At 46.9% G+C, this 27,298-nt stretch overlaps 1 protein-coding gene across 2 annotated transcripts in view; it reads left to right on the top strand.

Annotated features, from left to right (window-relative positions):
- The window catches only part of oprl1 (opiate receptor-like 1), a 62,619-nt gene extending 35,679 nt beyond the window's left edge, over nucleotides 1–26,940 (top strand). For both annotated transcript variants that reach the window (XM_086213083.1, XM_086213082.1), the window contains 4 exons: nucleotides 12,260–12,347; nucleotides 12,774–12,956; nucleotides 13,605–13,695; nucleotides 25,398–26,940. In XM_086213083.1, the coding sequence (XP_086069209.1) occupies nucleotides 12,270–12,347; nucleotides 12,774–12,956; nucleotides 13,605–13,695; nucleotides 25,398–25,945 (900 nt within the window). In that variant the 5' untranslated portion in view covers nucleotides 12,260–12,269 and the 3' untranslated portion in view covers nucleotides 25,946–26,940. The remainder of the gene's footprint in view (nucleotides 1–12,259; nucleotides 12,348–12,773; nucleotides 12,957–13,604; nucleotides 13,696–25,397) is intronic.
- Nucleotides 26,941–27,298: the final 358 nt, after the last annotated feature.

Here is a 27,298-nt window from a genome sequence, read left to right as displayed (position 1 = left end):
AATTTTCTAATTCAGCTCTCTTGGATCAGAGCATTGGCAGCAACCTCCTCCGAGTCCAATGGGACCAAATAGAGATCTTGTGGGAGTGGGTGGTCTTGATTGTGCTGCAGGTGGGAGCAAGCAGATGGAAAAAAACTGTCCCAGTCAGGAGTAATGGTGAGATGGAGTCAACAAATGCAGTTAAAAAGAAGATAAATGCAGACTTTTACGAAACCAAAGCACAGCAAGGAGATGGACGAGTATCTCCTGTCTGAGGTAAAAACAAACGACAACACGACCGGCTCTGTCGGCCGTGAACATGCGTGGATGAAACGGCGGTGTTGCTGAAGCTTTACTGAGCATAAGGCTGGATTAGGAATACATGGGATGTTCCTGACGGTGCACTGGAGTTGGTAGAGTGACATTTTCTGGACTTGAAAGGCACAGTTCAAGTGTTGGGTGGGGTATCGCTTTAAGAAATGTAGACGGAATAATAAAGTGTTGAAACTTTTTTGTTTTGCGTGCCTGAATGGTAGCAATGTTGGTGGGTGGGAGTGAGGCTGCATACTGGGTGGGAGTGTTACACAGGTCAGAAATCTCCAGTCGTGACCACGGAGAAGCCCAAACAAGGACGTCAGGCTGCACGAAAGGAAATAAACTTCTACATACGTGCGTTTGACATGTGCCACAGTGCAATGATGGAGCGGCCCCTGGAAGGAACTCCAGTGTACATCGCTCCAGTGACAGACGAGGCCGGCAAAACAAGACTTGACCTCGACCAACAGATCTAGCAGAATGAGAAATGATGAGTCAGCTGGAAAACACAATGATCAGAGGTCATCAATAGCAAGTTGGAACTTTCTGCTTCTGGATTTCCACCTCGCAGTCTGAGAGCAGCCTGACAGAGGCGGGAAGTGAAGGGACGTGGCCCGGTGCATTCTGGTTATTTGTGGTTTTCATCGTCATACCAGACTTGAAAATGTTTGTCTACTGCATAAACAGCCTGTTTGTATGGGAAGAGCATCTTTACCGCAGCGAAAATGCCGTTAACTCGTCTGCCTCGTAGCTTTATGGAGCCCAAAACTCTGTATGCAATCTGGATAAAAGCACGTCATATAATTCAAAAAAAAAAATACAGTAAGTTATTAATCTGAGCCAGGAATACATTTAAAGATGAGACGTTTCCAAAGTAACCAGAAAAGCCCTGACAGCGGTCCTCTGGAGAAGCGCTCCTGGATCAGCAGGTCCATCTGCGCGGTTGCAAATGTTGAAAAGAAAGTGGGCGATGTCTCCACTGTAAAGACGCCCTTCAGCAAAAAACATTTCACTGTCATTTTAGAGACATTTGAGTCGCGTCTCTGCAAGCCGTCACCAGAGCTCCAGTCAAGCTCATCAAATCAGATTTGAGAACTCTGGGGAGAAGTATTGAAATGTCTCATTTCCTCTGCAACTACAAACCAACCAGGAAGCCGTCGATGGCGCCCCAACACACCTCCACGTCACGTGGTGTGATGTCAGCAGTAAGTTTAAGTTATTAGGGATCAAATTCAGCCGACACCCAAACCTCAGAGGACACCTTTACTGATTGCCTTTTCAAGTCAGGATATCTAAATGCATTGTTACGACAACGCTGCCATCAAGTGTGGTTATAAATCCGGCTCAGGCTTCACGCTTCAGCAGTGAGGTCTGCGCCCGCGGTAAATCAGTGCTGGTGTAATGATGTTCTCATCACCATAGATTCAACTCCAGAGCAAACGAGCAGTGAGCAGAAGTGAGGGATGTGATTTATATTCAAACCAACGAACGGTCATCAGTGGATTATTAAATCATTCGTGCCTCCAGAACAGTGCAGGCCAGAGAAGTGGAGTTTTGGAGCTGTTCAGTCCATCATCCGCCCCCTTGTCACGAACGCTCTACCTCCAGAGTGTTTTGAGGGGATTTCCTCAAATTTGGCACAAATGTCCACAGGGATTGAGGATGACTTGAAAATTCTGTGGCTGTCAAAGTTCCATCCATCCATTTTCTTCCGCTTATTCCTGTTGAGGGTTGTGGGGGGTGGGGCTTATCCCAGCGGCCCTCAGGTGAGAGGCGGGGTTCACCCTTGACAGGTTGCCAGTCCTTCGCAGGGCCAACAAATAGAGACAGACAACCATTTGCATGTCTTTGGACGGTGGGAGGAAGCCGGAGTACCAGAGAGAACCCACACAGGAACAGGGAGAACATGGAGACTCACACAGAAAGACCCCGTGCTGCAGCCGGGGCTCCACCCACAACCTTCTTGCTGGGGGCCACAGTGCTGACCACTGCACCACTGTGCCGCCCCGGTTGTCAAAGTTCCCTAACAAAAAGCCAAAGTTACACCCAGAATGATGCGGTACTGAAGTAGACACCCATTATAGAGAAGACGGGGAGAAGGGACGAGACGAAGCTCTTTCTCGGCAGACCTGCAATTCAGAGGAAAAGAGCCTTGCTGAGCGGCGGCTCTCTCCAGGGATGTTCACTTCTGAGCACAAGGCCAAAAGTGATCCACTTAACATAAAACAAATGGCTCTTGGACCTCAGATAATGCACCTAATCATGGTTTTAAGCGCCTGGATGTTGTACTCTGAGAGTCCTTCTAAATGACTCTAAATGTTGGCACAGGGAATTACAAAATTACAGGACTTTCAGAGAAGATGACAGTATCTGATTGTGAAGTGCTTTTAAGGATGATGTACTCGGCTCGTACTCGCTGGGGCTGCAGTTTGAGCATCATCAATTATGAGCAATCTGCTCTGTGGCAAAATATTGTCAGATTGATGACTTTTTTAAAAGCGAAAGATCAGAAACATAAAAACACCACGGTGTGAGACAACAGGCTGAGGAAGAGGCTCGCAGAGGAGGAGGCTAAAAGCAATACCAAAGCCTCTTCAAGAGCAGGTCCTCTCAAGACCCCTCCGGATGAGAGATATCATACATGTGTGCTAAAGCCAAATGGAAACTGTCACTTCAGGGAACCATCCAGCCGTCACGTCAACACTCATGTTCAGTCCTTGTGACTTATTTTGATCAAGTCGACATCTTAGAATTCACGAGCCATTTTCCTGCACAGCGTTAGCTAATGACATCAGGGGAAATTATTTTGCAAGAAAAATAGATCTTAACTCCCGCTGACAAGTTATTATTTTCTCCTGTTGCGAAGATGATTTTGTGTGTGTGTGTGTGTGTGTGTGTGTGTGTATGTGTGTGTGTGTGTAAGTGTGTGTGTTTGTAATATACAGGCTGAATTGCACCATTGACAATTATAAGGAGATTGATTTGAATGGGCTTTTATTTGCACTGTGTTTGTCTCCAAACTACATTCATAAAACAGTCATAACTCCAACCGCGATCCAGCAACACAAATAATCATGTCTGTCTTTGCTTGTGCTGCACTCACGGAACCTTCAAGGGACACGCAGCCCTGCCAGGAAATATGCATATTGTCCATCATTGTTGGAGGCAGACAAGCAGATAGAGACCTGTCTCTCCTCTCTGGAGCCTGATGGAGCTCCGCACCTCCACCCAGAGAGAAGGTCTCTTATCTGCTTGCCTGCCTCTAAAAATGATGGACTGGAAGTGTATTTCCCAAAAGGCTGTGTGAGTGAAAACACTCCGATTTTCGTAGATCAGCTGTAACAGAAGGCTTCATGAGGAAATCACTCTCAGGACTCAACAGCATCGCTTCCCTTGTCACAAAATCACTTATATTCATACAAAAATGCATCATGTCGCTAAGGAACCAGTTGTAGGACCTGTCAGTCCGTCCTCGCGTGGCCGTATCGCTGGAAACAACACGTAAAGAACTTCAGCAAAAGTTCAAATCCCTCCCAAAATCCAAGGTATGAAGGTAAGATTTAACCATTTCAGCTGCGTGGTGCCAATGAATCCTGATGAGTCCACGCTATGACAAAGAGCATCCGTCTGTGATGGTGTTATGAATTCACCACAATATTTGGTGTGAGGCATCAGATGGGCTGTGTTGACTCGCAGCAGCTCTCAGAGCAGCTTGTCTCTGTAGTGTCCACTCTGGTGCTCGTCACAGCCACTCATCGCCCTTTTCCTCCAGATTGAATTCTGATTGAGTTAGCAGGTTTGTCACTGTGTTACTAGTGTGAGTGTGTGTGTGTGTTAGTTTGATCTGTGTGACAGTTGTGAATGAGATAAATGAGAGTGAAAACACTCGCTGAGCACACTTACCTCATTAGCTATTAAAAAAAAGATTCACCAGGTTGAATATGATCGTCTTTTGGAGGAGGAGTGGGAAAATTATTTAGGGGTCAAACGAAACGTGACCCTGATAACTGTTGTTGAAATTTGATCCATCAAGATCCAAAACACTTCCAAGATTTCACTGCACCTTCAGTCTCCCAACACGGCAGCAGGACAGAAAGGACACGTGCACATGGAGTGTGCGGTGAGCCTGCTGTTGATGTGTGGAAGGACAGTGTTTCAGTCCTGTGTGGGCTGGGCTCATGTGACTTATACCTCAAAAACAGCACTGTTTACTGAAGTCCCCGCTAGCGTCTGCATGTAGTCATCACCATAGCACATAGAAATGCTCTGCCAGTGAAACCAATGGACCAAAACTGAACGAGACAACATAAAGCACTAGATTACGAGATTGTAATCCCCATTATACATGCCATCAGTCCGGGTGCTCTGTTAGAAAGCATACATGTTTCCATAATTCCTCTCTCAGGGCACTTGAACCCTCTCTCCACTCGGCGGACATAATCGCACACCCTTTGGATGGCTTTCAGAGAGGCTGAAGAATGGAGACGATGATGTCACCGGAGGACGGCTGGGATAATAAGACCGTATTGGTACCTTTGCAGCAGCTGGCAGCGGTGAATTGAATTGTGTGATTGTCATCAAGAAAGGCTTTTATTCAAGAGCTCTCTCTGAAGACACACAGGGATATGAAAGGGCTTACAGTGTCACCAGATACGGATAAATAGGTCTTTATGAACGCTGTCATTACGCACTGAAGGAGAGAGTCGGCGAGGAACACAGGCCATAGAGGAGGCTTTATCATGAAAGGGATTCATACTTCGGAGAATGAAGTTCTTGTTTTTTTCACTCTACTGAGTTTGCGTAACCAGGAAGTTCTTCATCTGCCCTCCGAGTTTGAAGTAGAACGCTGCTTTCAGGTGATGCACCGCTTCAGCTGTGGTCTCATTGATAGGAAGCAACACTTGCTGGTTTGCGTGTTTTCCTCTGCTGTCAGACAGAAAATATACCCAAGGTTTCGTTCTATCAGTTGACATCTGAAATGGCAATTCAGACATGAGGACTTACAATAACACTGATCTTATTTCAAAAAAGCAGGCACCAGAACCAATGTGTCTCCTAAATCCCCTCGTGTTACAGCAACTAGCGACTTGTCTTTTCCAAAATCGCCATGACAACCAGTGGTAGGTTATCAAACCTACCTTCTTCTTGCTCTTTTTTCATCATCTGCTTTCGTCCACTTTCTTTTTTCCACCATGGAGGCATTCGTCCATTTTTGGGACAACTTCCATTCACGTGAGTGGACGACGATAACCTGGTCCTCTCGCCTCGGTTCATCAGCAGCGGAGAGGAACGCCTGCTGATGTCACCTACTGAGCTCTGACAGTGAGAGGCGGGAGGAATCCAGCAGGACTGTGTAATCATATTGTCATGTAGTGGTTTTTTTTTAGGATAATAACCTACTTTGGATAATGTTTTTATCATCTAACACCTACAAAAAAGAGAGAGGAAAAAACTAAAGGTGAAGGGGGCCCCCTGGTGGTCACTGGGCCTTCAGCTGGCACATAGTTGGCTTATGCCTTAGCTCAGCCCTGAAGCTAGAGTGATCCGAGGAAATGACATTTAGCTTGTTAAAAGTTCCTGTAATTAATTTGTTTGTTCACGATTTTTAAGAATCCGAGTCTTCAGTCTTGTGTGTGTGACAAACTCCAGTCCTCATCTCAGTGTCCGTAGATCAGTGGAGCTTCAGCTTCTTCCTTTCAGTAAAATAATATCATGTTTATGAGAACCTGCTGTTTCTAGACATGTTGCAATCCATCCATCCCTCCATCCATCCCTCCATCCATCTATCCATCCATCCATGTTCTCCCTCTTCTCCTGTTCAGGGTGGTGGGGGTGGAGCCTATCCCAGCAGCCTTCCCCCTGGACAGGTCACCAGTCCATGGCAGGGCCAACACATAGAGACAGACAACCATTGGCTCTCCCAGCCACGCCTACGGTCAATTTAGAGTCTGGATTAACCTGGTCCCTCTTGATGTCTTTGGACTGTGGAGGAAGCTGGAGTACCAGAGAGAACCCAGCAGGAACAGGGAGAACATGGAGACTCACCCAGAAAGACCCCGTGCCCGAGCCGGGACTCGAACCCACAACCTTCTTGCTGTGAGGAGAGAGTGCTGACCACTGCTCCACTTTGCAGCCGCTGATAATAAATAATATAAATAATGATAAAAAATAGAAATAAATATGTGTCACAAAGCATTACACACAGCAATCTTAATTATGTACATTTTGTGCGTTTAGTAGGTTTAGACTACTATAACTAACATATTCCATTTTATCAAACAATCCTGAAGTTCAGTAAGGTCTTACACACACACACACACACACACACACACACACACACACACACACACACACAAAGGAAGCATCTCAGCAGCAGAAAGAACTCCCAGAACCAAGAACAAGTTCCCACACCCACACACACACACACACACACTTTCCAGCGTGTGACAGCTCGTTCAAGCCACTACAGTTCAGAGAGGCAGGGTGTGAATAATTCAAAGCAATTATTAATATTTGAAACTGAACAGCACAGCGGATGAAAGAGTCATCAGATTCCAGATTCAGTCTCCTTTCATCCTCGTTCCTCCTCCCTCCTTTAATGGAGAGCAGAAGCAGAGTGACAGACGGAGAGAACGAGAAAAAGTCTGTCATAGACTCAATGAAGAGACGCGTTAGTGATGGAAAGAGGTTAGGACAGATAAATGGCCTGAAGTTTTCATGGTGCGAAAGAAGTACATCATCTGCAAAGAAATGATGTGACTCACTGTACAGTCTTACTGTAGGTTCCATAGATTGATGTGTCAGCTTTAGTACTGTTGAATATACAGGAAACAAACATCCGGCGGAAGCAGGGCAGGGTTAGACGTGTTGTGGTTTGAGTCAATATGAGACACTTTATGTTCACATGCCTGAGCTTTTGCTTGGCACAAATGTGGGGCTTTTTATGTTTTTGAAAATATTTGTGCCATGAAAAAAACTTCGATTTATCGTAAAAAGAGCCACAATGCCGTTTGACTAAATCGATTTAAGAAACTGTAACGCATAAATATTTCTTTAATTTGTTATGAAACTCAACTTCTTTCGTCTCCCCGCTGTCATGTGACCAAAGACAAGTGAATCTCAGATGGTTGAATTGCAAAATGTTAACGTTCTCGCACTCAACCAGTGAATTCCATTATCTGCTGCGAATGTGTTTCCTGAGAAGTTTAAAAGGGCAAGCTACTGAGTGCACCTCTTAATTACAAGATCCTAGTTACATGCCAAAGGTGTAGGTATCGGAGAGGAGATGGAAAAAGATGTGACCAGAGCCGACGAGAGAGAAGATAGAGACGGGAGGCTCGGAGGCAGAGAAAGCTGTGAAAAACCCTGAAAACAGGCGGAATGATTTGGTTTGAATCTTCGGGGAAATCACGTTAATTCAATGATCTCATGGAGGAACGGTGATTTGGCAGCCACACAGTTTGAGAAACAGGAAGATTCCTGTGCGCTCAGCTTGTGACAGCCTATGGTTTCCTTGAGCTTCCAGGTTCAAATGCAAAATTCTCCACTCAGACCACACTTAGCAACAATATCCTGTTCTCCTGCTCTCAAGAACCAGCCACACCAGGACCTGGCGGAGGTAACCCTAACTGAACGCCTCGATTTGAAAATCATTCGGACTCACGTGGGTCGAATACTGACAGCCAATCAGATTCCTTCCAAATGTTCAACATGGGAGACTGGAGCGAGAGTTAATGCTGCGATTAACAAAAAAACAGGCTGATGGTTTGAACGTTTCCTATAAAACCTTCTGTAAAAGTGCTGTGAAAGGCGTCTGTGCTGATGAGCACCCTCGGGTGGAAAAGTCCAGGATGTGGGCTTCACTCCATTTCTGACAGAACGTGTTTCCTGACTACTGTACCTCCTCCAGTGTGGTACAAATACACCTTTGTATTCCTCAGTGCTGCACCTCAAACATTAGTTAGCCACGTTGTTTCCAACGAGCCTGACGACCACCTGACCTGCTCTTTTCACAGCCATTTGACACATTTGGAAAAGCTTCAGTCCGACCCGCTTGATTGGCTTTGCTCAGTGGTGTTTTCTGAAAAAATATAAAATCCCGCAGTGATTGGCTGTGAGCAGCAAATGATCGGGGGGGGGGGGGGTGCGTGCACTGAGGCTGCGCCAGCTACAAGTGTCTAGATGGTGGAAATGCACTCTGAGCTGTCAGCGCAGACCAGAGTGTTTTGGTTTCCACGTGTTCACCTGATCCTGGGGCTTGTCACGGATGTTAATTGGCATTTACATTAGTGAGGAGTACTCAATGTGCATTATAGCCCCTGCAGGTGGGCGCAAGCACACTTCTGATTAGCCTGTTGATGAATATGGATGAATTATTTGATTGTGGGCCCTTCAGACTTTTATCAACTGGATCAAAATGCGACCGTGAATCGAGTGGTTTCGCTGGGGTTTCGTGGCGAGCTGAAAGATTTACCCACTTTTACAGCCACTTCATTTTCGACGGATCTCTATGGGAAAAGGATTTTGGAGCTGTAGTGGCTCTGGCGACAGATGGGGGAGGGGCATAAAAATCCAAGAAGTTAGAGGCCATATTAGTATACGCCCCTGAGTGCAGGAAGAGCCATCAGATGAAGGGAGGAGGTATTAGGCATGAAACAAGAGGCTCGTGAACAATGAACTGGGAAAATACAGTTTCACTTCATGGGGCTACGAGGCTCGCTCAAACTTGGTGAGACAGCAGCACCTCGGCGGTCTTTGCTGTTGTTAGCAGCAGCCATGTGGTTGCCAGGCAGATCACTTTGTAAGGGGAGCTTTTAGAGACAGGATGATGGGGGGCTATTAGAGGGGCAACGCGGCCACATGGCTCATGATGACGACACCTCCTGGATGTACATAACTGAATCACCCTCTGCTTCCTGACACAAAGATATTTACAGTGTCTGATTAGAATGTCTGATTGTTACTGAGGAGGTGAATGTCGTTCTGAGCAACACAAAGCACACACTCTTATCCTTATTACTTTGTTATGCACGTAACGTGACTAAGGTGCATCCAAACTGCAGCACTGACTGGGGAGCATGGACGTCTCTCCCTGCACTGCAGCGCTGGTAGTAAAGATCAGGCGAGCCGAACTTACCATGTCAATGTGATTATATATTTACACATGTTGGCAGAAATTTGGAGAACATGATCGTTCAAAGCAACAGGGACGAATACTGGGACATTGTTTTAATATAAAGAGGGAAATGAGAGCAGCTTCAGGAAAAGAGACAAAACAGAAGGAGAGGACAAGTTGTTCTGGAGGTGACAGAAAGACTGAGTAAAGGGGTCACGGGTAGATGATGGTCCTGATGTAAAGAGGAATGAAACCTGAACAGCCGTGAAATGTTCTGTCTGAGGACTTGCAATTCTTCAATAAACAAAGAGATGGAGGGGATGTGAGGGAGAGAACAAGGTGACGGAGAACAATTTGGCAGAGAGATGGAAGATTAGACGGATGAAGAAAGATGTAGGTGAGATAGAAGACAAAAAACATTGTAGGAGAGGAGAGGAACAAGGGAGAGGAGTAGGAGGGGAGCGAGGGAGGGGGGTACGGGAGGGGAGCAAGGGAGGGGAGTGAGGGAGGGGGGTACGGGAGGGGGCTACGGGAGGGGAGCGAGGTGGATCTACCAGGGATCTGCCACCCCTAAAAATGACCTTTCCACCAAAGCTTTTAACAATCTGATGAACATAACTTGGAAACTGGAGGTTAGCGCTGGTCAGAAAACAAAAATATGATTGATAAATGTTGAAGGGGGTGGCCCGGTGGAGCAGTGGTCCTCACTGTGGCCCCCCAGCAAGAAGGTTGTGGGTGGAGCCCCGGCTGCAGCACGGGGTCTTTCTGGGTGAGTCTCCATGTTCTCCCTGGTCCTGCTGGGTTCTCTCTGGTACTCCAGCTTCCTCCACAGTCCAAAGACATCAAGAGGGACCAGGTTAATCCAGACTCTAAATTGACCGTAGGCGTGGCTGGGAGAGCCAATGGTTGTCTGTCTCTATGTGTTGGCCCTGCCATGGACTGGTGACCTGTCCAGGGGGAAGGCTGCTGGGATAGGCTCCACCCCCTACGACCCTTAACAGGAGAAGAGGGAGAACATGGAGGGATGGATGATGGATGGACAGACATGTTGAAGGAGATGACGCTCCCCAAGACTACACCTCCCATCAGCCTCTCCTGGCTGTTGAGGCTCTGGTAGATGATGTATGGTTGCTTTGTCAAAGCAAACTTGTTTAGCACAAGTAAGTTACTGCTTGGACCCGGGCGGTGGTGGAGGACGCCTGCTCGGCCTCTCGTTTCTATTCTATATCAATGTGTTAGCAATTAACGGTTGGTGGGCTGGCAATGGCCCCTCCCACAGAGGGGAGGTAACCTAGAGAATCAGTCAGCAAAGAGGGAGCATTTTTACCTGCAGGTGGAGGACATATGTACTGACTTTGGCCAGATTTATTTGTCTGATGGGAGATTTGATGTTACGATTTATTTTGAATATTTGAAATGTTTATGCATATTCACACATTGATATAATACTGCGTTTACTTGCATGACCCTCGGTTAGCTTGTGTCATCACAGATTGGGTCCAGGTGTGTTTCTGGCTCTAGTGATCAGCTACAGGTGAGTCCAACATCCTCGCTGGACACAGTAGAAAGAACCTGGGTGCAGTACCTTTCTTCCGTAGTACTACAGTATTCCTTCCAGTGCGGGTACTTCGCTGCATCCCTCCGCTGCGCCTTCGCTCGTCATCTCAGTTCCTTTGAACGCCAGTGTGAAGGTGCTTTTCACATTGAAGCCTGTTGACAACAGCAGGGGGGCAGCATTTAAAAAGCAGTATTTTCATTTTTCTCCAGGCAAACGCGCAGCTGATGAATGGCCTCAGGTGTCGTTTCAAACTGCTGTAATTGCTGCTTTTTAAACGCACAAATAGATAAACATTTGAGCTGATCTGGGTTATGAAAGCTTCAGATTCAGCTTCTGCTCTGGAGTGTTCATTATCTTTTTGTCTTGTTTGTTAAGCCTTACTTTTATTTTCATCATGAAAGTATAAGAAATCTTGAAAATATCTTTTTTTTAAGAAAAAAAAACCCTTGCAGCTGTCATAGGCACAAAGGCTGGAAGGATGAGAGAAATAAGCAGCAAAGAGACAAACAGAAGGAGCTTGGAGACAGATAACAAGCGAAGAGGAAGGTAATGAGAGGGATGAAGGGATAAAGGAGTGAAGGATGCTGAGATGTGAGGGAATAGAAGAGTGAGAGATCTAAAATAGGAGAGATGGGTTGTGTACGGTGAACGTCATCCAAAATTGGAAAGGACGGGGGAGAAAAAAAGAGGACAAGAAGAAAAAGAGGCAGAGACAGAGAAACAAAGAAAGAAGGGGATGTGTTGAGGAAAAAAGTGCAGAGAAGCCTGAGGCCAAGCTGAGTGGGGGGTGGGGGGGCTTTGGCTGCAATGTGTCTTTGAGAAGTTTTACTCAGGCGAAAGTCCAAGCGCTGAAAATGTTTCATGCAGAGTTGACAGGAATAAATGACTTCATGAGCTTGATGGCCGTCGCCGGCGTGGTAGCGTCCGTTTACACCGGCACAAACATCCATCGCACCATGAGGATGAACCGGGAAGATGTTGGAGGTCATAGGTCAAAGGGCAACCTACCATCACCTCATATGTATGCTGTGAGAGAACCTCTTGGGATTTGGCACAGAAGTCCAGCAGGACTGGGAACGTTCTGGTGGCCGTGGGCAACTTCATGGAAACATCAAACCAAAATGCAGAATTTGGAGTCGAAAATGTTATGGTCATTGGAAGATTAATGTTTCAGTCACACACAGCATGTGTTTGAGTCAGGTGTGTGTGTGTGTGTGTGTGTGTGTGTGTGTGTGTGTGTGTGTGTGGACGACAAGAAGGTCATCTCAGGTTTCTGCGTCTTCTCTCTGTAGATACACAAAGATGAAGACGGCCACCAACATCTACATCTTCAACCTGGCGCTGGCTGACTCTTTGTTCCTGGCGACGTTACCTTTCCAGGTAGGAATCTGCACCTCCACAACACTCCGCCTCCAGAAGCGCGTTTCCCTCGTGACAATGACGTAGATGAACGCTGGCACTGAGGGGTGCAGATGAAGCCTCTTATGTTTCCACTCATGTAGACACACGAGCACCTCGACCAGGTACGAAGGGAAGTTCATCCTCCAAAAGCTTCCAAGTTTTTAAGCCTCCTTGAACTTAAACTTGCCAGTCGATGAATTTGTTTGCAACGTAACTTCTAAAAATGTCTACTTGAGCCGATGGGTTACTCAGAGTGAGAACAGGGTTTTTTTCACTTTCATGCTTCTCTTCCCTGATTTGTTTCTGCTGTTAATTATTAAATGAACACAGATATATTTCAGAGGCGACGCGTCTCTCTAGTCTCCCTTCAGCCGTGTTGTTCCTTTGGTTTGTGGATGTTTCCAGGGCACTGACGTGTTTCTGGGATTCTGGCCGTTCGGAAACGCTCTGTGCAAGGCGGTTGTGTCCATCGACTACTACAACATGTTCACCAGCACGTTCACCTTGACTGTGATGAGCATGGACAGGTACGTGGCCGTCTGCCACCCTGTCAAAGCGCTGGACATGAGGACCCCTCACAAGGCCAAGGTAAACCATTCTGTTTGAGAGCGAGCGATTCATCTCTTTCAGAAGTCACGGCGGATCAGATGTCAGCGGTCGCCAGCTCGGTGGAGCGTTGTGTCAGCGAAACGCCCTCCGACAGGAGGCTGCACATGAAGTCATTTTCACAGACAAACCACAGATTCACATCACATCAAAGCAAAGCATCACTGCACAAATGTGACCCATGACTCAAAGAAATATTCACCCCGAAAAATAATTCCCAGCGTGCCACCAACGTCCGTAGGTGCTGACACTTGATTGAGTGTAGATTATGATGTCAAATGACCAGAATTCAGCACCAGGGTTCCATCTGAAGGAGAGCTGAGCCTGTTGCCAGGAGGGAGTTTGTGGTTTCGGTCTGGTGCTTTGGGCAGAACAGCAACCAAACAGAACCCCCCGGCCTGTGTTAAAGCAGGTCCTCACACAGCTGGAGTTTGACAGCAGCGCTCAAACTGCGCGTCATGGCTTCTTCTCAGGATGCGTGTGCAGATGGAGAGATATGAGCCCCAGGAAAGTGCGCAATCAAACATGGCAACGTTAATTCTTCTGACTCGTTATCACATGTCAGCTCGTTTGTGTGGCGGAGAATGCAGCACGCTGATGAACTCTGAGAGTCCTCTGCTTGACCCTCAGGTGGTGAATATCTGCGTGTGGGTGTTGGCCTCCGCGTTTGGTGTCCCGGCCATGGTCATGGGAAACGTGGAGGAGGAGCAAGAGCATAACAGTAAGTCGGCTCCGACCGTCGACCTGATTGACTTTGGGCTTTGAATTAATTGATATTTACATCAGAGCCGACTCATTAAGAAAAGCCTCCAATGAGCCGAATCATCTGTCACCCACATTCCTGCTCTACGTTGGTATGAAATATATATTTTTTGATTGTCTGTGTCAGTGGTTTGCATAGTGACTGCAACACACACACACACACACACACACACACACACACACACACACACACACACACACACACACACACACACGCTCCATCAGCATACACAGTTTAATACAAACACAGTACATATTAACATTATGCTTTCCTTCCACCCGCATGACACATGTGACTGTGGAGCTTTAATATGTAATTAATATGCAGAACAATTGTGGAGCAGCTTTTACTGACATATTTTCTAATCTGCTGCTGAGGACAGAGGGAGAGAAGAGCCTCCCGTGTTTGGAGCTGCTGCAGGTTTCAGGCTCGGGGCTCTGGGGAGGTGATGGGAGTGAACATGTTTACCAGTGTTGTCGCCGTTCCTGTTTTTATGGCTTTTGTTGCACAGCATCTCACTAATGGGCTGATGTGATGGCCAAGTACAAAGACTCATGGTGTGTGTGTGTGTGTGTGTGTGTGTGTGTGTGTGTGTGTGTGTGTGTGTGTGTGTGTACTGACTCATGATGCTCGGTCTCAGGTTGGCGCTGACACACTGGTGTACAGTATCTTGCAAAATAGAACGCTCCAAAATGATTGTTCTGTTGCTCAACCAATTAGTCAGTAGTGCTGCGTCTCCCACTGGGTGGAAAACAAAATGATTGAAACGGGTCAAATTAAAGGTGCAGTCTGGAGTAAAGCCACTTATCCTGATGGATCAGGAGGTTTTATGACGGAATAAAACACATTCCTATTAATATTAGGAGGGAAAATACACCTCCGTTAAATCAACAAATCCATAACTACACTTTCTCAACAAGTATAGTTAACAAAACAAGACTCTAATCGGTTTGACAACACATCTCTAACGCTGGTGAGTCTGAACCAGGAACGACACACGTCACTGTTGTGTGTCCAATCAATCAGTTGATCAGTCAACCAATCAATCAAGCTGTATTGATAAAGCACTTTTAAACAACAAAATAAAAAAAATGCACAGATGCAGACAAACAAGGAAGGGAGCATCAGATCGGTCCTCATGGTATCATGCCGCCGCTGTGAAATAAGCTGCCAGTACTTGTGTACATGATGCAGCAGTACCAGTAGTTGTTCTGGTCACGTCATAAGTCTCTGTCTGCCTCCACGTTTTCATGTCAGAGTGGTTCTGAGCGTCTGTGTTGGTCCCTGCTGACGCGCTCAGAGAGGAGAACATGCAGACCCCCTGTCTTTATCTACTTCCTGCTCGTGTCATCAAGCCTCACCTTTAGTGCTCCGTCCATCTCCCTCATGACACGTTGCTGGCCCCCCCGTGACTGCTGGTGCTGGTTCTGGTCCGCAGGTTCCGGTCTTTACGCGCCACCTTGTTATTGTTTGCTAACATTTTCCGTTGCTGTATCGACCAGGACGATGCTTCACGCCTGGTGTCGTACAATCGCTGCAAAGAATTAGTCGAGGTAATCAATACATTTCTGCGAATGCACGTTTTGAGAATGCGTGGAGAAGAGTTAGCACCTTGTTTGTCTTCTAATAGTGTTTGAATGCTTCTGTCATTCAATCTTCTGATTAACATTTATTTATAAAGATAGAAGAAACATGGAGTAATGATCATGAAAGCTCAACTACAAACACGCGGCGTAGGAGAGAGGAGGAGCTATCAGAGTCCCTCTTGTGCAGCGTTAATGTTACATAGCCGGGAGTTTAATTCTGGATTTGATGAGAAAACTGATGAGATTTATTCGCGGTGAGAAGAAGAAGGGTGCATCGTCCTTGCTTTTATGATGGTTATTAAATCAGGCTTCAATGACAAAACAAGCTTCAAGACCTGCCAGTGAAACCAGGACCCCCCCAGCTCTCAGCTCTGTCTGTCCAGGACCGATGCTGTGCTGGACCTCCTGCAGTCTGAGGACCAGCCTGTGTGTAACACCCAGTAGCCGCGACTCCACCAGCAGCAACGATGCACGCAGTGTTGCATACTGTTGGGCACGGAAGTCTTATCATGGAATCCACTTAAAAAATACCAATTACTCTCAGGACTGTGCAAAAAACAGCCGTATGGCAAAATATCCCCATGTTGATGGTGACAAATATCATACGTGCAGGAATGGTGATATCACGAGGTGCGTGGTAATCACCAACTCTGGTTACTGTCTGTTTACAAGTAATGAGTTACATGGATTAGCAGGCCGACTGTACACATGAAGCTGGTCTCCATGGCAACACTATGATTCCACTGTTGCAGAGGCCGCATATCTTCACCAGCACTCTGCCGTCAGCCTCCTCACTCCTGGAGGCTCAAGCAGCTCCAGAGCACCTTCATCTGGAGTGCTTCTGTCGGCGCTGGTCACCCTCGGTCCTTCCTCCGCTGTCCCCATCAGGATCATCCCAAGAATGTCTCCTTCCAGTTAATTGTGCTGTTTCCAGTTTGGAGAGTTCCCTCAGACTCCCAGGAAATGTCCACTTTACTCTCGTGGACTGAGTTTGGTGTAGTCATGAAAGCCAAAATGAAGTGCGCCGCCGCTGCGCTGCCGTCTCAGCCTTCAGAGCAGCGGCAGGAAAACTCTGGATATTTCCTCCAGTGATTGAGTGGCTGCAGTGGTGGGAGGGAATTTTAAATACAACCCACAAGTTTTGGTTGGTAACTCAGTTTAACTCCAGTTACTTACATAGTAACTGCAAAACTACGACTGAAATTCTCCATTCTCAAATGGGTTATCTTCCCAGGTAAAGTAATCGATTACTGTACTGATGTTACTCCATACAACTGTTACTTAGAGGGTTAAATCTTCTGAACTGATGCGAAGATGATGAAAATTCTGCTGGACCGTCTACAAATATACTTTAATATCCATCCATCATCCATCCATCCATTTCCCCCTCTTCTCCTGTTGAGGGTGGTGGGGGTGGAGCCTATCCCAGCAGCCGTCCCCCTGGACAGGTCACCAGTCCATGGCAGGGCCAACACATAGAGACAGACAACCATTGGCTCTCCCAGCCACGCCTACGGTCAATTTAGAGTCTGGATTAACCTGGTCCCTCTTGATGTCTTTGGACTGTGGAGGAAGCTGGAGTACCAGAGAGAACCCAGCAGGAACAGGGAGAACATGGAGACTCCACCCAGAAAGACCCCGTGCTCCAGCCGGGGCTCCACCCACAACCTTCTTGCTGGGGGCCACAGTGGGGACCACTGCTCCACCCTGCTGCACTATATTTTAATATACTTAAAGTATATTAAAGTCTGTAACTGTTGGAAAGTCTCTTTATCACTCACACACACACACACACACACACACACATATGCACACACACACAGCTGCAGGTTTTTCATGGCAACTGTCATTAATATCAGACAGACTGTGTACGTATGAGTGTGTATCCAAAATATGTGTATGCCTGAGCTGAGATGATTTATGGAAACACACACACACACACACACACACACACACACACACACACACACACACACACACACACACACACACACACATCTCATCCAGCATATAAAGGAGGGCCCAGCTGGATCCACTCTCCAAAAACTGATAAGCAGCTACACAGAGAAATGAAACAAATCCATTTCAGATTGAGAATGAAGCTGCTGTTATCCATCGAGCATCAGAGACACTGCAGGAAGGGTGTGTGTGTGTGTGTGTGTGTGTGTGTGTGTGTGTGTGTGTGTGTGTGTGTGTGTGTATGTGAGTGAGTGAGAGAGAGAGGGACAGATCTGGAGATGCAGGCAGCTTGGGTATCATCACATACTTACGGATGGAGTTTATAGATCTCCCAGATGCAGCTCTTGTGAGGCAAAAATTCTGTGATTTATACTCGGTTTCTATGGCAACGAGCGCACTCTTGTCACGCCATTAGGAGGCAGCCAGGGTTGTTGATCAGTGGGTGGGGTCACCGTCGCGTTGGCAGCAGCTAAAATCTAATAATGATCCTATTGTGTGTTTACACTGACCATAACCTCATCAGTCTCATTGAGGCTCATCTTTAGGTGAAATTCCTGCCTATGAAAAAGCGAAGAGAGAAAAATCTCAGTCACGTTCACGATAAGAAGCGAAATCAATGACTGAAGCAGTGGCTGAGCTCCCGTTCCCACGCGTAGCCAGTCGTTGGGATGTTCTGCTCTTAACTGGACTAATGTGCTGTAGCCAGCGGGAGGAGGGGAGGTCCAGTGGTCAGGTATTGATCAGTCCCAGCCTGCAGCGACGGCCTAATCCTGTAATCATTTTTATTAGTCCACTCGGCAGCTGAGCTTCTGCAGAATTCTCTGGGCTCCCCCGCGTCGCTTCCCTCCACTCCATCTCAGGTTCGCTCCTGTCGTCTTCCTGCTTCTGCCAAGAATTCCATTCTCACCTTTTGTTTACATTTCTCATTGTATTATATTTTTTCCTCTTATCTAAATCTCCCCCCCCCCCCCGCGTTATCATCTCACCGATTTTATATCTGAACTTTCCACCATTTTTCATTTCACTCTTGTTGACGTTTGTTTTGCCTTTTCCAGTCAAGGGGTTGATTCCATCTCCCTCATCCCTCTGCCAGTTTCTCTCATTTCAACATTCACAACATCTGAGTCACATTTTCATTTTATTTATCATCCTTTCATCCACGTGAAAGTTTTTTTTTAATGAAAATAGTGAATCTATATAAAACAAGATACAAAATAAGTGATAAGTCATATTGGTTAACTGTTTTGTCAAATTGTATCTTATAAACATTCACTTTAGGACCTGCTTTTCTTCTACGTCACTTCCTGTCATTAAACTTTGAGTTCATGTCTGTTGTGTCCGTCCAGCAGGTTTGTTTTTCCATCCGAGAGCAAAGTCAACAATGGACATCGGGGCTAACAGAGTCGCTCTTGTCCAATCGGGTTCCTCCTCTCGTCTCCTTCCCCGTTCCTCTAAACAGCTTCCTAACCTGACAGCTGCAGACAAAGTCACAGCATGCAGCTCTCAGTAATTGGGGTCAAAAGCCTTGCCCAAGGACACGTTGGCAGGAAGGAGGCTGTAATCAGCAGCTACAAGGCTGTCACCGAAATGCTTTTACAAACCCTTTCAGGAGGCTCGCAGGAAATAAGTCAAAGGCCTTCCCGGCAGACTTGGATCAGTTGTCAGGCACCCAGTCGTCAGACTGGGGACCGTGAGAACACACCAGCCTTCAGGACGTGTAGATGTGCTGCCTGGATGTGTGACGCATCACGTCATGCAAAACTATTCATGATCAGAGCTATTATATTTCTGCAGGTCTGGCAGACATGGGCAGCCATCTTGGATCAATGATACCTCCGAACTCGTACTACAGTCACATTGTTTAAATGATTTATTTGAATGAAGAAACAAAAGTGTGACGACGTCGCCACACTACCCTGACAACAGATTTCATCATGGCGTTTTTGGCTGCACAGTAGAGTTATAGGCCCCCTCCCTGCTGACACGCAGATAAAACCTTTATGACAACTGCTGCATCGCCTAAGGATAGACACACCAACTACAAGCCAACACACACACACACACACACACACACACACACACACACACACACACACTCACAACCTACTCTTAGGTGCCAGTGTGTGGAAATAATTGGACGGGAACAGGCAACAACAGCACTCCGACAGTCGTGCATGCAACCTTTCTGTCCTCTTTTGTTTCTGCAGAAGTTACAATGTGAGACATTCCATGAACAAAAGTAACATATGTGTCATGTATTAAACAAATACTGTCATACACTGTCACTTTACACACACACACACTCACACACACACTCACACTCACTAGCATGTGTATTCTCAAGTTATGTAAGTCTGCGTGCCACCACGGAGCAACACACAGAAGGAAGAGTTCTACCAAGTCAAGGCCTTTCATCTCCGCTCTAAATACAACTAATAGTAACATGAACAGATTGGAAGGCTGAAATAACGCTAAACACACTGGTTAACTGTTAATTATTATGTTGGTTTTTAATTGGACATTAAGATGTCATTGGCTGCTCATCCCACTAGACAGCCACAGGAGACTCAAAGCTCCCGCAGCCCTGTACAAATCAACGACAGCGACAGGCGGGTTCAGAGGGGCAAAACAATACGGATCAATATCACTTCAGGTGTCCGCTGCTGACACGGGTGTCTCACTGATCAGTGCAGCTGAGGTGAGCTCCTGGTGGTCTGCGTAAGCTGCTGATGAAGGGAAACCCCAGGTAGCTCGTGGTCAGGCTGACAGTGTCGGAGGTGGAATATTCACCCAGTAAACAAGACTAGACCTGGTTTACAGATTACAGCGGCGCCTTTTGCCAGCCTGCAGCTACGGGCGCTAACATGGACGCAGCGAGATGCTCCTCATGTCAGACAAGCATGTATGAACAACTGGCTCCAGGCCTAACCCAAAAGGGTTACCTAATACCTAACCCAACCACCCCCTCCCAAAAAAAACAAAAACATGGAAACAATGAAATGAGAAAGATCGGATGAAGGGACAGAGAAGAAAGGGTGAAGGGGTAGAATGAGGGGACAAAAGAAAAGAGGGGGGTTCATGAGCATTGAGATGTCCAGTTGAAATGAACAGAAAGAGAAAACGAAACGTGTGAGCGACCCAACCTGGAGAAGAAAATCAGTGGTAGAGAATCGTTCACTGCAGAAATGACAACCAGGACGGGACAGAGATCCCCGATAAAAGACGAAAGAAAAGGTGTTGAGAGAGGAAATGGAAATGGAAAGAGAAATGTTTAATATTTCCTCTTCAATGCTACATGAAGTTCAGGGGCGGAGGAGACCATGAACCAAACTCCAACCACAATCAGAAGGTTCAAGGATTGTTGTGGATGTGATGGTGACATCCTAACTTAAAAAGAGAGAGAAAACCTAGACACTGTCACATGATTCAGCAGCTGGTGTTTAACCAGACCAGGCTCAAACATCATGTGATGCCTCTGCAGGAAATGTTGATGCGCCGCCGGAGGATTTTGACATTTGAATATTGAAGACGGAGGAAATGACCTCGCCTGAGAGGGAAGAACATCGTTGGTTGTGGTAACAAAGCTGCATCACAATTTCCTCCAACACAATGATGATGAAGATGAAGATGATGATGATGATGATGACGATGATGTGACCTTGTTTGACATCACGCCTGAATGATTGAGGGTTAATGTGAGGTAAAAGAGGTATTTCATTTCACCGCACAGTTGGACTACTGGGCAACGGCGGCGTGGATTGACACTGGGCGTGTGCGTGTGTGTGTGTGTGCGCGCGCGTGTGTGTGTGTTTGTGTGCGCGTGCGTGTGTGTGTGCGCGCATGTGTGTGTGTGCGCACGCGTGTGTGTGTGCGCGTGGGGGGGGCATCCATTAACATTTGAAAAGGTGATATATTTTGAAATGTTGAGTTATATCAAGCGATTGCGGCTTGACCTTTTCTCACAGCGCAGCCTCTCGAAGCTTCGCCGTAGCAGCAACAAATCCCACTTCTGAGATCCCCACCTGTCGGACTCAGAACTGAGTTGTTGCAACGGCAAGGATTGCGTGCATTTGATGTTGTCGGATATAACTCCATGTATGTTCGTCTGCGTTTCTACTAGTGGGAGCTTTAACGCATCAGCCAATTAAAATGAAGTGTCTTGGAGTCAAGGCTCACAGGGAGCATGAGCAGCTCCCGCACGCGTAGGAGGGCATGTGAAGAAGTACGGTGTGTTGCGATGTGCAGCAGCGTCGTGCTCATGAATATTGCAGAGAGCTGCAAAGATGCTTAATGTTGCTTTGTTGTTAAAGTGGAGATGATTACTCACCCATTTAGAAAAACTCCTGTTATTTAGTTACATTCAGCTAAATATAAATGAGAGGAAATTCATATTTTGCGCTGCGCAATAGGAGAGATTAACACTCAGCCCACATGAAGAACGTACAGAACAAACAGGGGATAATGAGACACTCAGAGTGAAGGAGAACACTGCTCCGTATATTTGTCAGATCAAATACAAAGGCAGTCCTGCATGTCCCTCTCTAAACACGCAGCACCCTCGTATGCTAGCAGGCTGCTTGCTCCAGTCACAGGAAACAGACCAGCAGGCTGTTGCGCCTCTTACATGAGGGGGGGGGGACATATAAGGGTGAGAAACAGAACCTATAACCAATTGATACATATATCAAGTCAATGTCATGAGTAGAAAATAAAGTCTTTCTCAACTTTGCCTGAAAGTGATGGTTTTTCGTGCGACAAACCCTCATTTTAAAAAAGTTTTTTTTTTTTTTAATGAAAAGGTCTCCGATCTTTCCTGTGATTTCTTCAGTTCTTTCATAATAAGAGCACAAAATAGCCTGGGGGAGCCTTGACAGATTAGTGAAAATGTTCCAGAAAAGCCCAGTGGGGAAGGACTTAGAGGAAGTTTGGTCCCAATCAATCATTCTGACCCGAAATCAGGAAAATGGGGCCTGGATAGATTTTCCATCAAGCGTGTGATTGTCGTGGTAAGCGTGGCAGTAACCTCGGGTGGTTGTGGAAGGTTGTTGTCAGTGCTGCTGATTCAGGTATTATTCAACGCACCTTCTGACCCACTAGTAGGCACCTTCCTGGCATCATTACGGCGTGATAATACACACTCTGTGTGTCCGTCGGCATCGGGACTCGTCTGTTTTCAGAGCTGAAGCTCTTGTTTTTGAGGTCTGGATGCTGCGTTATTTATCAGTGCGCTGACGAGCTGTCAGCCTGACTTAGAGGAGAATGAAATCGTAGATAATAAATTGAAGCGTCTGCAAGGCTCGCAGTCAGAAATGTCAGTACGTCTGACAAACAGAGAAAAAGAGACAGAGATGAAGCGGTTACCTGAAGAGGAAGATGTCTGACACGGGGAAGGTCAAACGACAGCAGGAAGAGAAGACCGTCCGCGCCGTTTCACAACACTCTTTACATTGCAGCTACATCAGTGAAACGTTGCTTTTCTCCAGTGGTACCAATGCTCATCATGCCACAACACTATTCCATTTTTCCGAGGTATTTCTTTACATCAGTGGGAAAACCTGCCAGATGTTTGATTCCACCACTCTGGTCCACAGGGAGCATTCGCAGCGTTTCTTTTATAAAACACATAAACTTCATTGTGCTATCAAGCAGGTTATTACTATTCCAGTCCTTTCATAGCCGCTCGTACTGTGTTTTTGATCAATGGCTGGAGCGTGGCAGTAATAGAGCCAGGAATATGGCTTCCATTTTTACTGGGGACACCCACACACTATAAATAATGTGCACCCATGGCCCTGGGAGATGCAGCGCGGCAAAGCATCCACCAAATGGAATAATAGATCAACAGCTCCTATTCCTCTTTGTTGGATCCAGCACCGTTCCCACTAGTTATGCAGTCGGTTTTACCCTGCGTACCCTGATGAATCGTCCCATTGGTGCAAACCAGAGTTAAGGATTCAATTCAAACCTTAAAACACTGTATTTATATGTGATGTGGACCCAGAACCACTGCACCATAAACAATCAGGAATAATTCCTTGAAAACAGAAAACAAAACATGAAGACTCAGTTTCAAACTCCATGTTTTTCACAGTAACAGAAGAGATGAGGGTCATAAAGTACAACCAAATATTCCGAAGGGTTTAGGGCTTTATTACTTAGTAATAGGACCATCAGAACCATTAGGAACTTGCTTTTTTTTATCTTTATTATTTTGTCAATTTAAGCAAAACTGTATCAGGGAAAACAAGCCAGTGAGCTAGCAGCTATTAGCCAGTTAGCAAGATCGCCCGCTTTCCACCTTTCCAACAAAAGCATACAAGCTAACAGTTCCTGCAGGTGAAATCAGGCCGGATCAAACTCAGATGTAATCTGGACACAATTTACAGCCAGGTCTAAACAAGCTGGTAGTTATCATGAAGCCACGTTGGTCTGGGAGGCAGAAGCAGAGGATAAGCGGCCCTTACAGCAGGTGGAGCTGTGGGGACCAGAGGCTAAGCTAGCTGACCATACCAGCCTTAACTTGGAGAAACAACTATTTAACACTGGTGGATCCCCAGCTGTGCTCGTGGGAGAATGGCCTCGCTGGTCTCTGCTACCATATCCTCAGGGTCCGCGTCAGCAGTCAATCAGCAACAATTTCGACCGCTTGTTGGGGCTTCAGCTACGAGATTTTCAGCAGTTGGGATGATTTTTCTGTCTTCTTCTTCTTCTTCTTCTTCTTCTTCTTCTTCTTCACTCTGCCACTCCGGCTGAGCAAGAAAGTATTGAACGACTGCTGCAGACGATTTGATGGTTTCGACCTCCTGAGGTCAGAATATTGGGTTTGAAGAATTGTTTATATCTGTTGAATGTACTGAGTTTTCCCAAGCGACCACGGCAGACCTGTGAGTCATCGCCTGCGCATGAAGCAGCAACCTGAGAGGAAGAGTGGGATGTTTGAACCCATTTACACTGTAAAGCCATGAATTCAGTAGACTTCATAGTGGGTGTTCATTGATGTCGTTCCCACTCATCGGAGGTGGAGTGGAAGATGAGGCCGTATGACCTCTTCATCACACACTAATCTAAGCAGAGCTGAAATGTGCCGGTGTGCAGGAGGCGCCACCTGACACCAACATGATGAGCTCATCGGTAAACACGGCGCTCCTCAGAAATCCGATGACGAAGTTTGGGGGGGGGGGGGTTCTGTTCCTTCTGATCTCTTTTGGGCGAATGTGGAGGAACCTATCAGGAGGGTGTTTCTCTCTCATGGACTGAGGTTGAACAGGGAGGTTTTTGTGATTCTGTATTCCGTCATCATCCATTCTAATGGTCACGGTAACTGCAAATGCACTGACACTTGGTGTGGGCCCTGCCCAGAAAGAGGGTGGGGCCTGGGTTTATCGCAGTATTTGTATCTTCCAGTTCCTATTTGTATGCATTATTCTGAATCTAATGGCCTTGAATATTAAATATCCTCTTTGTAATTCCCATGTATCTCACCTCCATAATTGTTGATGCTCAGTGGAGGATAATCAGCCCGTTTAGGGTCGGATTCTCCTCTCCTGACAGGCTGGCAGCCAGCAATAGCGAGCAGACTGTGAGCATCACCGGCGATGGCTGGAGCGCTTCCTAAATGCAGTATTTTATCTCCCTTTACTTTTCTCTCTCCACTTCCAGAATCATGTCTTTGCCCATCCTCTGTCCTCCAGCATCCTCTCCTCCTTCAGGGCATGATGAGCCGTCTTGATCCCTCACGTCTCTTCTACCTTCGTCATCGTGTCCTTCTACACATGACTTGTCCCTATCTTGTCATCTCTGTGTCTGTCTTTCAATTGACATTAGCGTGACAGGCTAATATGCATTATTCACTGACATTATTCAGATACGCCGGCATTTTTTTTTCTTTTTAGAAAAAATATTTCGTTCTGCTTTTTCAGTTGCTGCTTTGTAAAAGATGAGAAATCAGCAGTATTTTAACAATCGTCAAGCAGAGCGTAGGTCTGATCAGGCTCTGAGCTCCGGCCCATTTCTGTGTCCTGTCTAGGCTGCTTGTTGTTGTCAGGTTGTCATTCATTTGTCTTTCTCCAACATATTTAACATATTGTGTCTCCTCGTCTCCTTAAATGCTTCCAGGCGTGGAGTGCATCGTCGTTTTACCCGAACCCAGGAGCCACTGGGATCCGGTCTTTGGCACCTGCGTCTTCCTCTTCTCTTTCCTTATCCCTGTGGCCATCATCAGCATCTGCTACAGCCTGATGGTCAAGCGACTGCGCAGCGTTCGCATTCTGTCCGGCTCCAAGGAAAAAGACCGTAACCTCCGCCGCATCACCAGGATGGTACTGGTGGTGGTGGCTGTCTTCGTGGTGTGTTGGACCCCCATCCAGATCATGGTCCTGGCTCAGTCCCTGGGCTTCAACCTGAGCAGCTTGTCCACGTTGGTGCTGATGCACTTCTGCATCGCGCTGGGCTACGTCAACAGCAGCTTGAACCCGGTGCTCTACGCCTTCCTGGATGAGAACTTCAAGCGCTGCTTCCGGGAATTCTGCAACCCTTCACCCTTCCGCCTGGACACCCAGCAGTCAGGCAGGATGAGGAGCATTGCTAGGGAGGTGGCAGCAGCCTACAGCTGCAAGACCGGCGACGGTGGAGGGCCCGGGGGAGGGACGCCTAATCCAGCATGACTAGGCGTGGAGCTCCCCTTGGTGGGGGTGGAGCCCCCACAGAAGGGAGAGACTCCGGGGACAGGGAACTCCAACACAGAACTGACTCAGATTACAGCTCTCTAGCGGCACGAGCCCCCCCGCCCCCCAACTAGAAGACTGGCCTGGGGTGGGGGGGAGGCTGATGAGGAGGAAGGGGTCGAACAGAAGAGGATTTAACTGTAGAACCTGGTGGAGGACCCGTAGGGCTTGTATTTTGATGGAACGCATGTTTAGAAAAAGATGGCGGACATGTGGGTTGCACACGGGAGGAGCTGAAAGCCTGACTCTTGGGATGAGCCGTCCCTGAAGCCACGGTGGCAGTCAGCCTGCGGGAAAGCTCCAGACTTTGGTTGAGGTCCAACCGTCATGACATGGACATGAACCCGATCGAGAAGACATTATTTTATACCGCTCATCAGCACCAAAAACACCGGCGTCATAAACAAATCGGAGAAGTGAAGCTGAGTTACCTGCTGCATCTGTGGGACTCTCCAGGTGGGAGAAGGTGACGACCTCTAATGCACTCATTCGGTGCTTGCAGAAAGAACCAATGCGGTGAGCAGGCGTGAGGACCAGGGACTGAAGATGAACCAGGAAAGAGCAAAGCGTTCTGCAGCCCTGATAAGGAAGTTTAAGTAGGTGGTGGTGGGAGGCGGTGGGTGTGATGCCCCCTTCTGTTAATACGGGCACTTACGTCTGAGTTTAGGTACCTAAGTGGACTTACAAAGGGATCCTATTTGAAACTGTTGGCAGGAAGTTGGATGTAAATCACGAATTTGCTCGTGCAAGGACAGGTGTGCAACATGCTCCTCCTACTACATGTATGCTAATATTCCCTAAACGGCGTCTCAAGACCCTGACGGGGTCACATGAATGTCACTTCTGATATGAAAGTCATTTCTCATTGTGTCCTGACTCAAAACAAGTCTAAGAAGTTTTTGTGACTTTTATAAACTTTCTATAATGATCAGTTTCCAGGGGGGTTGGGGGGGGGGGGTTGAGTCTGTTAACACTGCAACCTGAAAGAACAACAAAACGATGAGGAATCAGCACGCGGGGGCACGCGTCCCTCGGCATGCTGACACTTTTCTCCTTCTCACAGAGTTTTACAACAACACAAAAGAGTGCCTGTTTGTTGTGGGTCCACACGTGAACAGCAGAACTACCTAAAAGAGGTCAGACTTGAAGAACAAACATTTGTAGAAGCTGTTTGAAACAAGTGTTTTTACTCAGTCGTGAAACATGCGAGGCCTTGCAGGACATCACCCAACAACACAATCACAAAGGTGAACGGCGTCACTCATCAGTCACGATTTTGTTGATCCGAATCGC

Source organism: Aulostomus chinensis, chromosome 9 (assembly GCF_037954235.1).
Source record: "Aulostomus chinensis isolate RoL2024-O1b breed Wild chromosome 9, RoL_Achi_v1.0, whole genome shotgun sequence".
NCBI classification, from domain to species: domain Eukaryota; kingdom Metazoa; phylum Chordata; class Actinopteri; order Syngnathiformes; family Aulostomidae; genus Aulostomus; species Aulostomus chinensis.
This window is presented reverse-complemented; position numbering and strand designations above follow the sequence as displayed.